This window comes from Phymastichus coffea, unplaced genomic scaffold (genome assembly GCF_024137745.1).
Source record: "Phymastichus coffea isolate CEN01 unplaced genomic scaffold, Cenicafe_Pcof_1.1 PCOF00118, whole genome shotgun sequence".
Taxonomy (NCBI): Eukaryota; Metazoa; Arthropoda; class Insecta; order Hymenoptera; family Eulophidae; genus Phymastichus; species Phymastichus coffea.
This window is the reverse complement of record NW_026706929.1, coordinates 625,747-640,971: the sequence shown is the minus strand read 5'-3', so window position 1 is coordinate 640,971 and position 15,225 is coordinate 625,747. Positions and strand designations below refer to the sequence as shown.

General features: G+C 58.9%; 2 protein-coding genes across 5 annotated transcripts; one reads left to right on the top strand and one right to left on the bottom strand.

Moving 5' to 3' along the window:
• Positions 1-91: 91 nt before the first annotated feature.
• Positions 92-3,301, top strand: LOC131670993 (NAD-dependent protein deacetylase sirtuin-2). 2 transcript variants are annotated; one of them, XR_009302499.1, is made up of 9 exons: positions 92-317; positions 441-686; positions 769-1,125; positions 1,247-1,442; positions 1,516-1,699; positions 1,776-1,829; positions 1,910-1,963; positions 2,755-2,983; positions 3,058-3,301. XR_009302499.1 is itself a non-coding variant. In XM_058947083.1 (8 exons), exons 1-8 carry the CDS (start codon positions 284-286, stop codon positions 2,803-2,805), a joined length of 1,176 nt encoding a protein of 391 aa, XP_058803066.1. In that variant the 5' UTR covers positions 92-283; the 3' UTR covers positions 2,806-3,301. The 2 variants fall into 2 exon arrangements, 1 of the variants encoding a protein (XP_058803066.1); XM_058947083.1 differs by having other exon boundaries at positions 2,755-3,301.
• An 82-nt stretch (positions 3,302-3,383) lies between these two features.
• Positions 3,384-12,329, bottom strand: LOC131670992 (serine/arginine repetitive matrix protein 2). 3 transcript variants are annotated; one of them, XM_058947080.1, is made up of 7 exons: positions 12,090-12,329; positions 9,124-9,450; positions 8,049-8,244; positions 6,337-7,017; positions 6,053-6,273; positions 5,528-5,983; positions 3,384-5,461 (listed from the first exon to the last, which is right to left on the bottom strand). In XM_058947080.1, exons 2-7 carry the CDS (start codon positions 9,397-9,399, stop codon positions 4,328-4,330), a joined length of 2,964 nt encoding a protein of 987 aa, XP_058803063.1. In that variant the 5' UTR covers positions 9,400-9,450; positions 12,090-12,329; the 3' UTR covers positions 3,384-4,327. The 3 variants fall into 3 exon arrangements, with proteins under 3 accessions (XP_058803063.1, XP_058803065.1, XP_058803064.1); XM_058947082.1 differs by having other exon boundaries at positions 6,053-6,252; XM_058947081.1 differs by having other exon boundaries at positions 9,124-9,446.
• Positions 12,330-15,225: the final 2,896 nt, after the last annotated feature.

Genomic DNA, 15,225 nt, shown 5'->3' with positions numbered 1-15,225 from the left:
GCTGCCAATGATAGTGACAATGCTGTCACTTTATAGTGGCAACGCAGCAATGCTTTTATTTAATTTTAATTTAATGCATTAAAATCTCACAGTTACAACATACAAATGGCGACCAAGTACTGAAAATTGATATATTTTCAATACAATCGGATAAAATAAATTTGGTTAACCTGTATATGTACCGTATCATCGTGTACTATCCAATTTCTCGGGGTAATTTTCAATTTTTAGGGCTTATTAAATCAAAATATATGTTTAAACGTAACCGTAATTAGAGAAAAAAATGGATAACAAAAAAGACATTGATGAAAATAAAGGTAATAAAAGTCGTTATTAAAGTGATAGGACTTGTTGCATGATTTGGGAATTTTTGTTCTAAAAATTCAATCTGTGTTATAAAATTGGCAAAAAGAACGAATTAGTACTTCCTTATATTTTAGATAGCAAAGTTGAAGAAAACTTAGATTACGATCAAGCAGAAGTGGCTTCAGGTGAAGAGTTAGACTTAGAAATGGATAGAATACGGAAATTTTTTGAAGAAAAATTTAATTTTAATAATTCCTCACATGCATCGGACAGTGGAGAAAAAATTCTAACCGAAGCATCATTAGATGGCATTGTTGATTACATTAAAAAAAATAATGTAACAAAAATAATTACAATGGCAGGTGCTGGTATATCAACATGTAAGTTGCACATGTATAGTAAAGATTTTAACAATCAGTAGTCTATGATAGTCTTGTATTGTAAACTTGTATTTTACTACAGCTGCTGGAATCCCAGATTTTAGATCTCCAAAAAGTGGATTATATCATAACTTAGAAAAGTATAATTTACCTCATCCTCAAGCAATTTTCGAACTGGAGTTTTTCAGACATAATCCTGAACCATTTTTTGTGCTTGCTAAGGAATTGCTTCCTGAAGGATATAAACCAACGCCAGCACATTATTTTATAAAGTTACTACATGATAAGGGATTACTTTTGAGACATTACACTCAAAATATAGATACTCTTGAAAGAATGACTGGACTTCCAAAAGAACAAATAGTGGAAGCACATGGAACATTTTTTACTGGACATTGTTTAGAATGTCATGAAGAATATAATTTAGATTGGATGAAAGGTGCTAATTCAAGCTCAAAATTCAATAACAAAGAAATGACTTAAGAGACAATAGAAACAAATTGAATGTTAACTTTGACATTATAAAAATATACTTATAATTTTGAATTATATTTTTTCAGAAAAAATAAAAGACACAACAGTTCCGAAGTGTGAAACATGCAATGATGCAGTTGTCAAGCCAGATATCGTTTTCTTTGGAGAAATGCTACCAGATCAGTTTCATATACTTGTAGAAAAAGATTTTCCAAAGGCAGAACTTTTAATAATAATGGGATCAAGTTTGATTGTTCAACCTTTTGCTTCATTAGTTGGAAGGTTTACAAACTAAATTTGTAAAAACTTTTAGAATAAGTAACATTTTACTCAAAATATTTGTTAAATATTGTAGAGTCAAACGAGATTGTCCTAGACTACTTATTAATATGGAAAAAGTTGGAATGCAAGACAGAATATTGAGAATGTTAGGTCTTGGAGAGGGAATGAGTTTTGAGTCACCTAATGCTCGAGATGTAGCATGGCTAGGTGAATGCGATAAAGGGATTCAATTATTAGCAGATAAACTTGGATGGGGAGTGAGTATACTAACTTTGACCTTCAATTAATCAATAATGTCATTTCTTTGAATGTGTTTAATTTTATTCTTTTAAGGATGAATTAAAAGACTTAATATTAAAAGAACATGAACGTTTAGAAAAAGAATTTGTAAGTAATGTTTGCTTGTTATATTTTATTATTTAGAAATTAAAATGATTTTGAAATAAACTTTATATGTTTCATTATAGATTGAATCAAAAAAAGCACCTACAAAAAAAGATTGCCATTCTGGAGCTGAAAAAGCAAGTACCTAAAATATAATTTTACTGAAATTTATTACATTATAAAACCAGCATTGGGTAATTCCAATCTTACGTATATTTCAACGCGCAAGTCATGTTTTACAAGAAGTGCACTTACAAATAAAATGGAATAAATTGTAGATTCGATGTAACTGATGTAAATACGTGCACTACACTATTTGTCACAATTTGTATCAGCACTACTTACATTGAGCAATTGAAAGTCTTAAAAAAATCATTTGCAGTAACATCATTTTCTAAAAAAAACAAAATAAATAAATACATTTTTCGAAACACATCATGTGGAAGATGCGAAAAAAATGTTCCGAGTGCAAGTACAGTTGTTATTGCTCAATGCTGGTAATTATCAATATACGATCGTTTCTTCACACGGTTATTGAAAATATTGTAAAAGTTCCGTCACTCAATTAGTACGTAACTATTTATACGTAACATAAATTTGCTGATGCATGATTGTATTTCAATGTTAATTTTTTGTATTTATATTAATAGCCTCTTTCAGTCTAATGGTTCCGTGTTATTGAGATTTTATTAAAAATGTTGTGTATTTTTCTATTCTTTTTTTATGTATTATCTAGATCCTGCTATATAATAATTTATTGGCTGACAAAGTGTAAAATATATTTCATTTTTAAACTTCATACGATTCATAATGTATAAAACACATGTATGAAATAGCTATGATAAATTTAATAAAACAAACATTGATATTTATATTTAATAACGGTAATTTTATGATTATTGATGACACATCTGGGCGACCATAACAGATGACTTTGTTTGAGGTTCTCACCGAGAGCAACGTAAAGAAAAAATACTAAATTAAATGAATTAACGATTAACGGTAGAAAGAATTTCGTTGCATAACGAAAATAGAGGCCAATGGTAATCTTGAGGAGAAAACCATAAATCCTACAAACTTTAACAATGATTTTCAAGATGGGCATATAATAAAAACAATGATTACAAATTCGTGCATAGAAATTTAGCGTGAAAATGGTGAGTGGTTTCAAGGTGAAAAGAATATCGCAGCGTTTACATCGTATGTCATCTTATTAATAAGTATATTTTAGTTCACATTACTGAACTCTGACATCACGACTACTCACTGTTAATTACTATATTACTTCTGTTTTGGATACTCTAACGATAGAATACGAGTAAACTGAATGAATTAATGGTTATGTGCATAGACATTCTTATATATTGGCCTCCTGTGTTGCTCACCAGCTGCATCTCGATAAAACAACGTTAACAATTTTCCGATGCTCTGATGATTGTGTAAAATAAAAACTTGGAAATAAACTGTTAATTCAGAAGTGAACTTGTTCGAGATGACTTTATTCGCTAGCAATTACCTTGATTTCTTTCGAATGATAATTAAGTAGTTGAAGGGCATTGAAAAGCGTGAAAATATCTGATATATAATTGTTGCTTTTTATTATTACGCTTTCGTGGTTACAACTGTAAGACAGTAACACCATACGATTTTGTAATCTACAAGTTAGTTCTGACGAAAAGAAAAGAATGCTGCGCGCCTGCGACTCGTATTCGTGGTTAATGGTTGCTGTTGCGCGCAACGCAAATGTAGAAAGCTCACGGTTGTTTGCGCTTGTTCGGTAGGACTAGGCTCTCGAATGATTCAGGCGAGTCTCCGTTTGTTCGTAATTTTTCCATCTTAAACGCGAAAACTCTTTGGACTTGGAAATTTTCCACTACGAAAAGGCAGTATTCGGCTCGGTATAAAAATTCGATTGCAGCAATGCTAGCTGTCGTCTAATATTTGGCCGGCGAAACGGGCGTTTTGCCGGGGTCGATCTAGTAAAAATAATCAGCGAGGTATATCTCACTTGCTTACCATCTACTCTGTAAAAATCGAATGACATTGTCCAGTCCATGCCTCGCGTAGTCAAATATATTGGAGGTGCGCGCTTGGCTCTGCATTTGCAGTTGATTTGATGCTGAGTTACGGCTAGATAGCGTTAGGTTTGAATAATGATCGAGGACGAGGGAAGGGGGGGGGGGGCGCTTGGGTGGCGAGCGGGCGTTCGCCGCTCGAAGCTCGAATCCGACGAGCCCGCGAGACGCTTAAGGCGATCGATTAAGTATACGTACATTGTCTACACGGTTTTGGCACTTGGAAAATACATTGCGCGAGTGTACATATGCATGAGAAAATTGCACTAGTGGTGTACGCTCGGAGACGTGGCCGAGCGCGCGCCGTCCATCTCCAGGCGCGAGCCCGACTGCAATCCGGACCGCCGAACAGTCGGCAAGCGGGAGAGCGTCACTCGCGTTCTACGGTAAGGCCACTGCGGGCGAGTGGGCGAGGCGGGCCCGGCGCTAGACGAGCCCGAAGTCGGTGTGGACGGTGAGGTCGCAGTTGTTGGGCTTGTCGGTGGCGGCGGCCATGTTCACCTCGACCAGCGTGTCGACGCTGTTGAGCGGGCAGCCCTTGAGGATCTTCTGAGCGGCCAGGCTGGTGAACTGCACCTGCATGTCGCTGAGACTAGGGTAGGAGTAGAGGCGCTCGGCGCCGCCGGCGCCCTTGTCGAGGCCGGACTCCGAGCCCGGGGCCGGCTGCTGCTGCTTGTCCAGGTTGTCGATGTAGACGCTGTTGAAGGAGCCGCCGAGGGCCTGAAGCGGCTTGGTGGGCGAGGGCGGGTGCGACTGGTTGTTCTTGCAGGCGGCCGGCGCCGGCTGGGCCTGCGCCTGGGCCGGCGGCTGGCGCAGCAGGTTGCGGTAGCTCAGCGCGTCCTTGGACAGCGACAGCGAGAGCTTGCGCGCGTTGTTCATGGCCGCGGGCTCGTGGCAAGCCGAGTCGAGCGGCAGCGGCTGCGCCTGGCCGTTGTTCAGCCGGTTGTTGGTGAGCTTGAGGCGGCCCGCGGCCAGCGGCGTCGTTTCCTGCGCCTCCGCCTGGTTCTCCTTGTCCGACTCGGACTTGGCGTAGAGCGAGGAGGGCCGCTCGGGCCGCTCGGGCCGCTCGGGCCGCTCGGGCCGCTCGGGCCGCTCGGACCGCTCGGACCGCTCGGACCGCTCGGGCCACTCGGACCGCCTGTTCGGCACCTCGCGCGCCTCCGCTTCGCCCTCCCGCTCGGCGACGAGCTCCTCCTTGGCCTTGGCCTTCGGCCGCTCTCTGTCCCTGTCCCTGTCGCGCTCGCGCTCCTTGGCCTGGCCGCTGTTCTCGAAGGTGATGACCGAGCGCATGGGCGAGTTATTCTGGTGGACGTAAATCTTGGTGCCGGGCGAGCCGGAGATGGTGGTGGTGCTGGAGGCGTTGGAGGCCAGGGTGACGCTGCTCTGCACGCTCTGCAGGCTGCTCGGGGCGCGCTGCTCCTGCGACGGGCTCAGGTTGGTCGACACCTGCAGCGTGATGGAGTTCTGCGCGGCCTCCTGCAGCGGCGCCATCTGCTGCTGGATCAGCTTCAGCGGCGACGAGGACGAGGAGCACGACGAGGAGGAGGACTTGTGCAGCAGCTGCAACGGCGGCAAGGGGGGAGCGGTCAGCGGTCGGGGCGGCCAGCGGGCGCTCGGCCGGCCTACCTTGTGTTGCGGCGACGAGCCGTTGCAGGACGCGTGCCGGGAGGAGTGCCGGGACGAGTGTAGCCTGCCCGGGCCGCCGGCGGCGGGCGAGGGCGCCCCCGTGGGCGGCGGCAGAGCGGCCGCGGCCGAAGCGGCCGCCGGGCGCACCGAGCCCGAGCTGCCGCCGCTGCGGCTGGGCGAGGAGTTGCTCGAGTTGGTCTTGGCGTTGGCGGCGCGCGAGGTGCAGCGGCTGCTGGAGCGTGGCAGCGTGGAGCAGGGCGAGCGGTGGCGGCGCGAGCTGCGCGGCGTCGAGTTGGCCAGCAGGCTGGTCGAGTCGACCGAGGGCTGGCGGCGGTGGTGGTGGTGGTGGTGGCGCCGCGGCAGCGTCGCCGAGCGCACCGAGCCCTCGCAGTCGTCCCACGCGCGGAAGCTGGCCTGCGAGCCGGCGCCGTCGCGCAGCGCCTCCTCCGCCGCCGTCTGCAACGAGGCCGCGGTGAGCGGAGCGCGCGGGGCGGCCGCCCGCGCGCGCCGATCGCGGGGCCTTACCGATGGGCTGGCCGCCCTGGTCTGCGTGGCCACGCTGTGCAGGTGCACCACCCGCGGGTTGAACCACTCCGTCGGCGGGTATTGCGCGCTGAAGGTGCCCACCAGCGGGCCCCCCGGCTTGCCGCCGCCGCCGCCGCTGCTGCTGCTGCTGGCGCGTCGCGAGCCGCGCCGGAAGAGCCGCGACAGCAGGCCCACTTTCTCTGCAAGCAAGCCGGTCAGAGCTTCGTTGGCGGTGAGCGTGCGAGTGGCGCGCGGCGCGGATGGCGAGGTCTGGGCCGACTCACTGGTGGGGCTGTGGGGCGCGCTGTCCGTGCTGGCGTACTCGGCGCTGGACGAGGTGTCGCTGCGCTCGGGCCGGCGCGGCAGCGAGCGCGAGCTGCCGCTGCGGCTGAGCCGGCGCGCCGAGGCCCAGAGCCGCAGCGAGTGGCGGCGCTCGAGGCGCGCCGGCACCGAGCGGCAGCGCGCGAACAGCACCTTGTCGTTCGGGTTGCCGCCGCAGATCACGTCGGCCAGGTTGGTCTGCACGGCCTGGTGCGTGACCGAGCCGTCGCGCACGGTCAGCATCTCGCCGTGCACCAGCGTGACGGCCTCGTCGCTGCTCATCAGCATGCCCGCCTGCGGCTGCTGGCGCGCGCGCCGCCCCGCCGCCGGCAGCAGCGTCGCGCCCGCGGCCGGGCAGGAGTCGTGGCGGCGCAGCCGCCGGGCCTCCGGGCTCACCACGAAGTAGCCCTGCGCCGTGTGGTAGATCTTGCGCTCCTGCATGAGCTTGGCCAGCGCGTCGTAGACCATGTCGCGCGAGGGCCGCTGCATCTGCGGGAAGCCCAGCCGCAGGGCCGAGCGCAGCGTGTCCAGGGTGGCCGCCTGGCGCTGCGAGGTCAACTCCAGGATCGCCCAGCACAGCGCCTCCGGCAGCGGGGTGAACTGGCCCTGGGCGACCGGCGCCACCAGGCAGTCCTCGATGTCACCTGCCGGCCGATCGCGCACCTGTACGGGCTGGCCCGCCGAGAGAACGGCGCCGAGCGAAAGCGGCGCGCCGCCGGCGGGCACCGATTACGCGCCGAGCGCGCGGCACGACGGCGCGTGACCGAGCGTTGCCCGGAGGCTGTGGCGCGCTGCCGCGCGGAACAGCTGTGCCGTGTGACTGGCGCCGCATCTGGGCTACGGGGCGCGTTTTTCATCTTTCGCCAGCGCGACGCTTGCGAGGACGCGGTGACGCGCCTGCTCCTTGGAAGCGGGCTGCAGCTCGAGTTACGACGGAGCGGCCCACGGGCTCGAGCGCCGCGCGGTGTGACAAAAGCGTCGATCCGGCGCGAACGGAAAGAAACGGCGATTGCAGCGCGCGCTGAGATAATCGCTCTTTCTTACATCGATTAGACGCAATGGCCGCGTGCGCGCGCGTAACAGTTTCTCTCTCTCCGCGCCGATAAACTTTCTAGACAGCGCGCGCGCGCGTCGAGCCGCAAATGGGTCGCGCCGCGGCAACGCGTCGCATAATTCGATTGTGAGTCGGACTGGTCGGTCGCAGGACGACGAAACAAGGCGGCGGGTTTATTGCGGGACGTTTTAACGAGCGTACGCGTTATAGGCGTGCGCGCGCGTTACTGTGATAATGAATCAAGCCGGTCGAGTGGGCTCGTGGAGACTCGTTGGCGCGCGCTGAATTACGCCGATCTCTGCGTGACCGAGAGAAAGTCAAGTCCGCGCGCAGCGCTCCGACCTAATGACAGGGGAGACGCGCGGCTGAGTATCGGCCGTTTGCTTTTAACGACGCCAGAGCAGCGCTCGACTATCGACGGTGATGGCGGCTCGGCGTTTCGCCTCGATTAACGCGATCGCGCCGCTTCTTCAAATAAGCGGGCTCGCGTGATCGAGGAGCGCGACAGGTAGCGCGAACAGAGAGGCGAGCTGAACACTCGCGGGGTCGGCAGGCGATTAGCGCGCCAGATGGAGCGGCAAGGTTGCAGGCGCTCCGACGGATCGCGGCGAGTCGACTCACCGAGCGACGTGATGAGGTGGTCGGCGGGTGGTCGCAGGACGTTGCGAGCCCAGGCGGCTCTCAAGACCTCGAGAGCGCAGGCTGGCCCGCCGACCATCAGCACGCCCGGGGCGCAGTGGCCTCTGTAGCGCAGCTGCCGCGTGGCCTCCACCAAGGCGGCGTTCCACCAGCACCGCGAGTTTGCTTCCAGAAAGGCCTGCAATCAGTCGAGCAAACGCCTCCGCTCAGTCCAGCGCCCAGCTCTCGACGCGACCGTCGAGAGCACCGCAGCGCCGGGGTCGGCGCCAGCCGCGGCGGAGACGCACTCGGACGCGCTAGGGCAGCTGCCCGCTCTCCCTCTCTCTCTCGCTCTCTCTCTCTCTCGAACGGCGCTCGCTCTCCGCCGTGGCCATAAACGACGCGGCGACCCCTCGACGCCGGCTCTCTTTCGCGGAGTCTCGCTCGCTGCCTGCCCTCGCCTCTCCGCCTCGGACTCTCCGCGCCACCGAGTCGGTTCAATTAGCGGCGCGCGCGCGCGTCGCGGAGCTCGCTCGATTAGCGCTCGGTGCTTTCTCTCGACGGCCGCGGCCGCGTTCGACGACACCGCCGAGCGCTGGTTTCTCCGTCAGCGATCGCGCAGCCTCGGATTACCGGAGGCGCGGGCCGGACGCGCAGGGGAATCGGTTTCAGCGGTGCGCGCACTCGAGTTTCGTCGAGAGAAAGGCGCGCGCGCGCGCGCGGCAATGAACTTGCCCGCGCGGCTGTCAAACCCGTCGGGCGCGCGGGAGCTTGCGTCGCGGCGCTCTCCGCCTGTCTCGGAGCGCGCGACGCGCCGTGCCCGCCAAGTATTGATCCGCAGTCATTCCTTAGCTCGTCGCGCGCGTTGCCAGCCGATTATTAGCAAGCGAGCGGCGAGTCCAGACGAGAGAGTCGGCGCGCTATTCGGGTTGAAGCGAGAGCAGCGCGCTTGGCATCGAGCTCGGCTTTGTTCGCTCGCCGGAGCGATTCAGCAGTTTGGAGGAGGCGCGAGGGCGAGGGCCCTCGGGGCGCTCCATTTCCCGCGCTAAGACCGGGTCGAGCCAAGAGACAAAGTCACCTGAAACAGGTTGTATCCCTTGTCGTACATCCACATCTCGTCGGCGGGGTGCTCGGCCGCGGCGAATTGGCACTCGTGGTCCCTGGTGGCGGACGGCGGCGGCGGCACACCCGAGCCGTGAATCTGCGGCGGCGGCCCGCGGCTCAGCTGAATCGCCAGGCTCTGCTGCAGCAGCAACAAGCACCTGGAGGACTGAGCGTGCTGCTGCTGCTGCTGCTGCTGCTGCTGCTGCTGTCGCGAGCTCGCCTCCTGCTCCTCCTCCATCGTCATCATCATTGCTGCCGCCGCTCTCCTCTGGAGCCCGCCTCGGCTCGGCGCATCATCTACCTGCAACAATCGGTCCTGGTTAGCAAGCCGCGTCAGCTCCGCCTCGCTGCCCGAGTACTTGTCCTGAGCAGGCTCGCTCGTCCTCGGTTGCAATGGGCAGAGGCGGACCTTGGGCCAGTTATAGCAGCCGAGCAGTCGTCGCTCGTCGGAAGCTGGACGGCTTCCCGTCGCGTGACTCATCGCCTTTTTCCCTCTCGCGCGCGGTTCGTTACTCTCTCGCTCTCTCGCTCAGCTGCGCCGCGCGACTCGTCCTTTTTCGTCCTCTCTTCCCGATTTGGCTACCGTCCCCCTCTCCGCTTCGGCGCTTGCCCAAAGTCGCATTCCTCGAAAAATTCTTGCTCCTCGCGAACGCAGCGCGGATATTCGCTGGCGAATCCCGCTGTCGCAGTCTCCCTACGTGCGGTCGAATAATAGCGCGTCGAGACGCGATTCGGCAGGGGAGAGCGGCGCGGGGGCCGCGGGCGAGCGCGACGAGTCGACCTAGAAAAGTTTACGGTCTGCAGGCCAGTTGCGCGCGAGGCGTTGCGTAACTGGCGATCGCGGCTTCGGGCAAAAAACCTGCTAGACGATTTTCCCGGAACGGCAGCGGCTCGCCGAGTATCGACTGCGACGCCGCGCCGCGTTAACGACTGCCGCCGCGCCGCGTTAACGACTGCCGCCGCGCGCGCCCGAGGATCGCCCGAGGATCGCCCGAGGATCGCCCGAGGATCGCCCGGGGATCGCCGGACGCGACCGGCAGCCGCGATAACAGTCGCGTCGCAGGCTGCTGTCGCAAGGCCAGCGCGCCTAAATAGCCGCTGACCGGCAGATTTCGCTTTCCGATCGAAGCTGCGGCCGCGCTCCGGTCGGCGGCGAACGCGCGGGCTGTCCTCGCCGGCGTCCGCGCACCGGATCCGCCTCGATCGCCGAGTGACCCAGCCCTGCCGCTGTCGTCGCCGAAGCCAATAATATTCGCACGCGCGACGCCGCCGCTGCTGCTGCGACTAGCGGCGCACGCGGAGCTCGACAAAGGACGCAATCGAGCAACGTCCGCCTCCGATTTCCACTTTTTCTGGGCGTTTTTATCTGCAGCTGGCCGCGCTGTCAATTAGTGGTGCACTTTCTTCGACTCGGCCGAACGCCAGAGAGGAAGAGAGAGAAGAATAAAAAAGCTGGATCGCTGGAAAACCGGAGGCGAAAGTTCAGGGCCGCACAGGACGCTGCTGTGGATTGTTGTCGCATTGTTCGCGACTTTCGCGAAGGCGGTACGCGAACGAAGGCAACAATGACGGACGCGCGATCGATTGTCTGCGAGCGATCGCATCCTCGATACACGCGCCACTAACTGACTTTCCCCCCTCCTCCCGGCGAATAATTAAGCAGCTCGCTCGAATGAACTTTCTCCGTTGTTTTCGTCGCCATCGTCGTCCTAGTCGCCGTCGTCGTCGTCGTCGTCGTCACCGTCGTCACCGTCGTTGCCGTCGCAAGGGTGCTCGCGAACGGCAGCAGCAGCAGCAGCAGCAGCACTTTCTCCGCAAAGAGCGGAAAATAGCGTGGGCGCGATGTCGGCGCGAGAGGAGAACAAGTGCAGCGTCGCGCGCAAGGGGGATCGCGGCGTTGAGAACCCTCGCGATTCAGGTTTTGGGCTAGGGTCCCTCGACAAGATTTCAGACCAGTTTCTACGCGAATATCGCCGCGTCTCCTCCGCTTGCTCCTTTTCGCGGCTTTGCCGGCGGCCGTGGCAGCGGCAACGGCGGGAGCAGCCCGACAGGTAGGCCGAGCGATCGTCACATCCTGCGCTGCGCGCGCCAAGCCAAGAGTCGTCCGACCGCGGGACAGGCGTTTACCGCTATGCAAACCGACGCGGCAACGGAGCAGGGCAGCCGAGGCGCGAGACGTCTCGGGCCGCCGGCGATCAGCCGAAGCCGCGGAGGCGAGTCGGCCCTCCAACGTTCGCGGTGCCGCGACGGCAGCCGAAAAATGCGGACGGGAGCTCGCGCCAGGCGCGCGATATACGCGTGGGAAAGCGCCACCCGAAGCGAGGCACCGTTAGTCGCGAGGCTCCTCTCGCTCTGCGCCTATGCACGCGGATCGCATAGGATATCCTGTGTCGTGCGTCCGCTCGGCTCGGCGGCGAGCACCTGCCCAATCCGCCGCCCGCGACGATAAGACGCGCCGACTTTCTCTCCCCGCGATTACGCGCGCGCACCGCCGCGGGTACCGTTCGACGGCAATTGGCGAATCGATCACTCCGGAGAGCTGCCTCCAGCCGCGCTCCCGTCCGCCGCCCGCGGCCGCGAGGCTCTCGGAGCGACGGGCCCGAGCCGAGGCCGCCGGGCACGAGGCTCCCGTGGAACGACACGCGAGAGCGCGTCGCGTCGGGAGCGCGTCGGACGTCGGCGCCGACCGGGGCACGGCGCGCACGTGCGGGCGGGCGAGCGCTCGGCGCGACGGGCGCAGGCGCAGACGATCGATGCGAGGGAGCGACGGCCCGGAGCGCGGACGCGGCTGCCGCGGCTGCCGCGACGCCGAGCTTGCGGACGGCCGGGCGGGATCGATCCGCCTGGGCGCTCGCGGTGACGCAACGGCCGACCGGCGGGCAAGGCCACCGCCGCCGCGGCCCGACCTTCGCCTCGGCTGCTGACCCGGCCGGCACCTACCTGCGCCGCCTCGTCGCCGGCGGGCTGTCCGGCGAGCTGTCCGACGTGCGTCGTCCGCGCTGGCCTCGCGCGGTGGCTCGGCACTGGCACTGCTCACATTGCGCGGCGCGCCGACCGAGCGGCTGCGGGGAGAACGACGAGCTCGGCGCGGAGGAAGGTCGGCTGCTAGCGCAGTCGGCGTCTCGGCTGCCGGTCGGCCCAGCTCGCACTGCCTCTCGAGCCGCGCGCCGAAGCCGAACCGAGTCGGCTGCGCGGCTGCGGCGGGGCGCCGACTACCTCGGGCGGCGCGGTGGTGGGGCGACGCAGCCGCCGTAATGCCGCAAAAGCGGCTGGCCGGAGAAAGAGCCGCAGTCGCCAGAAGGACGATTCTTGTTTTCGATCAACGCCGCGGCTCTTTCACTCGTCCCCCCGCGTCCCGTCGCCGTCCGTCCCTTTTTCGTCGTGCTCTTCCCCGTCTCGCCGGGATTTTCGACTTTGCGAGCGAGCCTCGCGCTCCCGCGCGGGAAAGCGCGCGAGCCGAGGGTGCGCTGCCCGATGCGTCACTCGGCCCGCGTCGATGGGGCTGCGGACGCTCGTGTCGATGGATTCGGGGGGCGCGGGACCCCGGCCGGCCTCCTCGCCCGCAGTCGGCGCGCGATCCCCGCTCGGCGCGGAGCATCGTCGCGGGCAGCCCGTGGGCAGCGGTTTTCCGAGGCGCCGCCGCTGCGCCTCGAACGAGTCGAGCCGCGCGCGATCGGCGCGCGGCGAATGCCCGTAGGCTCCGCTGCATAACTGGTTTGCGCGCGACTCTCGCCGGTCGCGGCGAAGCCCGAGCCGTGAAAATCGCCGGCCGCGCCGAGGCAGACTTTCGAGTGGCGCGAAAGATCGGCGGGAATAGGCGAGCGAACTGGCAATTTGTACGCGGCCGGATCCGACGCTGGTGCGGGCAGGCTCGGCGCGAGCGGCAATGTAGCGCGCGCGTAGCCGCGGGAAGGCAGCGCGGAGAGCCGCGAGCGCGGCCGAGTCAAGTGCACTTGGCGCGAGCGCTGCTTACGCGATCGACGCAATCGTTCGCCGCGGCGGCGCCCCGTTATTCGCGTCGGATCGCGCCTCGACGCGCGGGCTACCTCCGAGACCGACGCGGCGCTAATCAGCGCGAGGATGCGCGCAATAAAGCGCCGAAGGCAGCCCACTCGCGCGCTCGCGACCGGCAATGGTCGCGACCGTAAAAATTTTAGTTTACATTAGCCCGCGAGTGGCGGCCCCGTTTCCCGGGACCTCGCCGCTCGCGACCGTTACTTTAATGGCCGTCCGTCCGTTTTGCTGAAAAAGGTGGCGATATCCAGGCAAAGCTGAGCTCCGGTTGGCTTCGTCCGCTGGTTCGCGCGACTAATCGCGCGAGAGTGGCCTCCGCTCGCCGCTCGGCCAGTCATCGGCCCCCGGACACCAGCCGTCGCCGCTCGCGCGCAGACCCACCGATGCGCCTTCGAGGATGACTCGGAGCCCGCTCGCGAGGTACAGTTACCGCGCGGCCCGCTCTCGCCCTTTCGTCGGCGGTCGGCGCCGAGCCAGCGAAGCTGCCCGACGCGGCCCGTCGCGCGCGGTACCGGTCCACGTCGCATTGTCCGCGAAACGCTGCGGCGCGGCTTTCGCGTCGGCGGCGGCGGCGAGCAAACAATGACGCGCGCGCCAACCAGCCAGCCATGCAAACGAGGAAGGGAAAAGAGAGGAGAGGAGAAGCCGAGGCAGCCGCGGGAGTACGATGGCCTAGGAAGATAAGCTAAACGTCGAGAACCGAGTGCCGATACATATACGCGCACGCACTCTCTCGCTTCGCCTCGCCTCGCCTCGTCTCGCCTCGCCGGGAGAGCAGCAGCCTTTGTAGGCCGCCGAAAGAGAATCTTGCATCGCATGGGAAAGTCAACTCGACTATTATTTCCGCACGTCCGCGTGTATCGCGGGTACCGACCGATCGCAGAGCCATCACCGGTGACACTTGCGCCACGCGCGCAGACTGCCACGTCGATTCAGCCCTCGTTCCGCCTACTTGCTCGCGCCGTTCCCACTGCTCCTCTTGCCTTTCGGTCATTTTTTCGCGCCGGATGCTGCTCGATTCAGGCGAACGAAAAACCAGTCGATTCAACGTGCTCGTCCGGACGAGCGCGGAGTGAGCGGCAAATCGGCGAGTGATGTATTGCGGTGCTTATACGGACGCCGACGTGCAAGATCGTTACGTTTTAATGAGACCTAACGACTTCCAATAATTAGGCTATCCGGGACAACGTGCGGGCAATTGCAGGAGTTGGAAAATTCGCTCGCACGAGCGGAAAGCCGCCGGGCCGCGATTAACCTGGTCCCATTTCGGCATGTATAGGCGCGCAGTAGCGGCACGCCGAGTCCCCGTCTAGCTCGCGCGCGCAAACGCAGCGCGGTCGGTCGGCCGGGAAATCGCGTCCGTCGGGCCGACGAGCGATCGCGGGACCGGCGTCGCGCTTTCGGCGGAGCCGTCCGGCGCGCGCCCCCGGCTCGGCGCGCAAGGCCGGCGCGGCCGCTCGTCACGGCCGAACTGCGCCGGGAAAAGGCAGGCGAGCCGCTGACAAATCAGCGCGCCAGTCGAGTTTTACGGCCACCCAGCCCATGCTCTGTCGCAAGCGCGGCATTGAGGACCTCTTGCGGAAACCGCTTCTGGGAAGCTCTTTTCTCGGGAGAATTGCCCGGCTGCAATTAGCCGCGCAGCTAACGAGTTGTCGCACGGAGCTGACCTATAAACCAGCGCGCGTTCGTCCGCGAGGCGGATCGGTCCGCGCCGAGCGAAAGTGCCGGGTCGCGCCTCCGCGCTGGCGACCGACCTCGAGCTCTCGATCGTCCGGTCGGCCGAGGCGCGGGCGCGCACCCGGGTGATCGGCGCGCCTCGCACCGTTGCTGCACCAGGCCGCGCGAGAGCGCGGTTGCGTAACGCGCGACGGACAAATCGTTCGATCGCGCGGCTGCCGATAAGCGGCGTGCCCCGCCAACGCGCCGCCGCGCGAGCCGCAGCGGCCTCGATTCCCCGACGCGACAGCCAGTGCTCTCACGCGCTTCCAGATGAATCCGCGACTCTTCTCGACTCTCCTCTGCGTCGTGCTCGTGCTGGCCGCTTTCGGTAAGTCACCGTCTC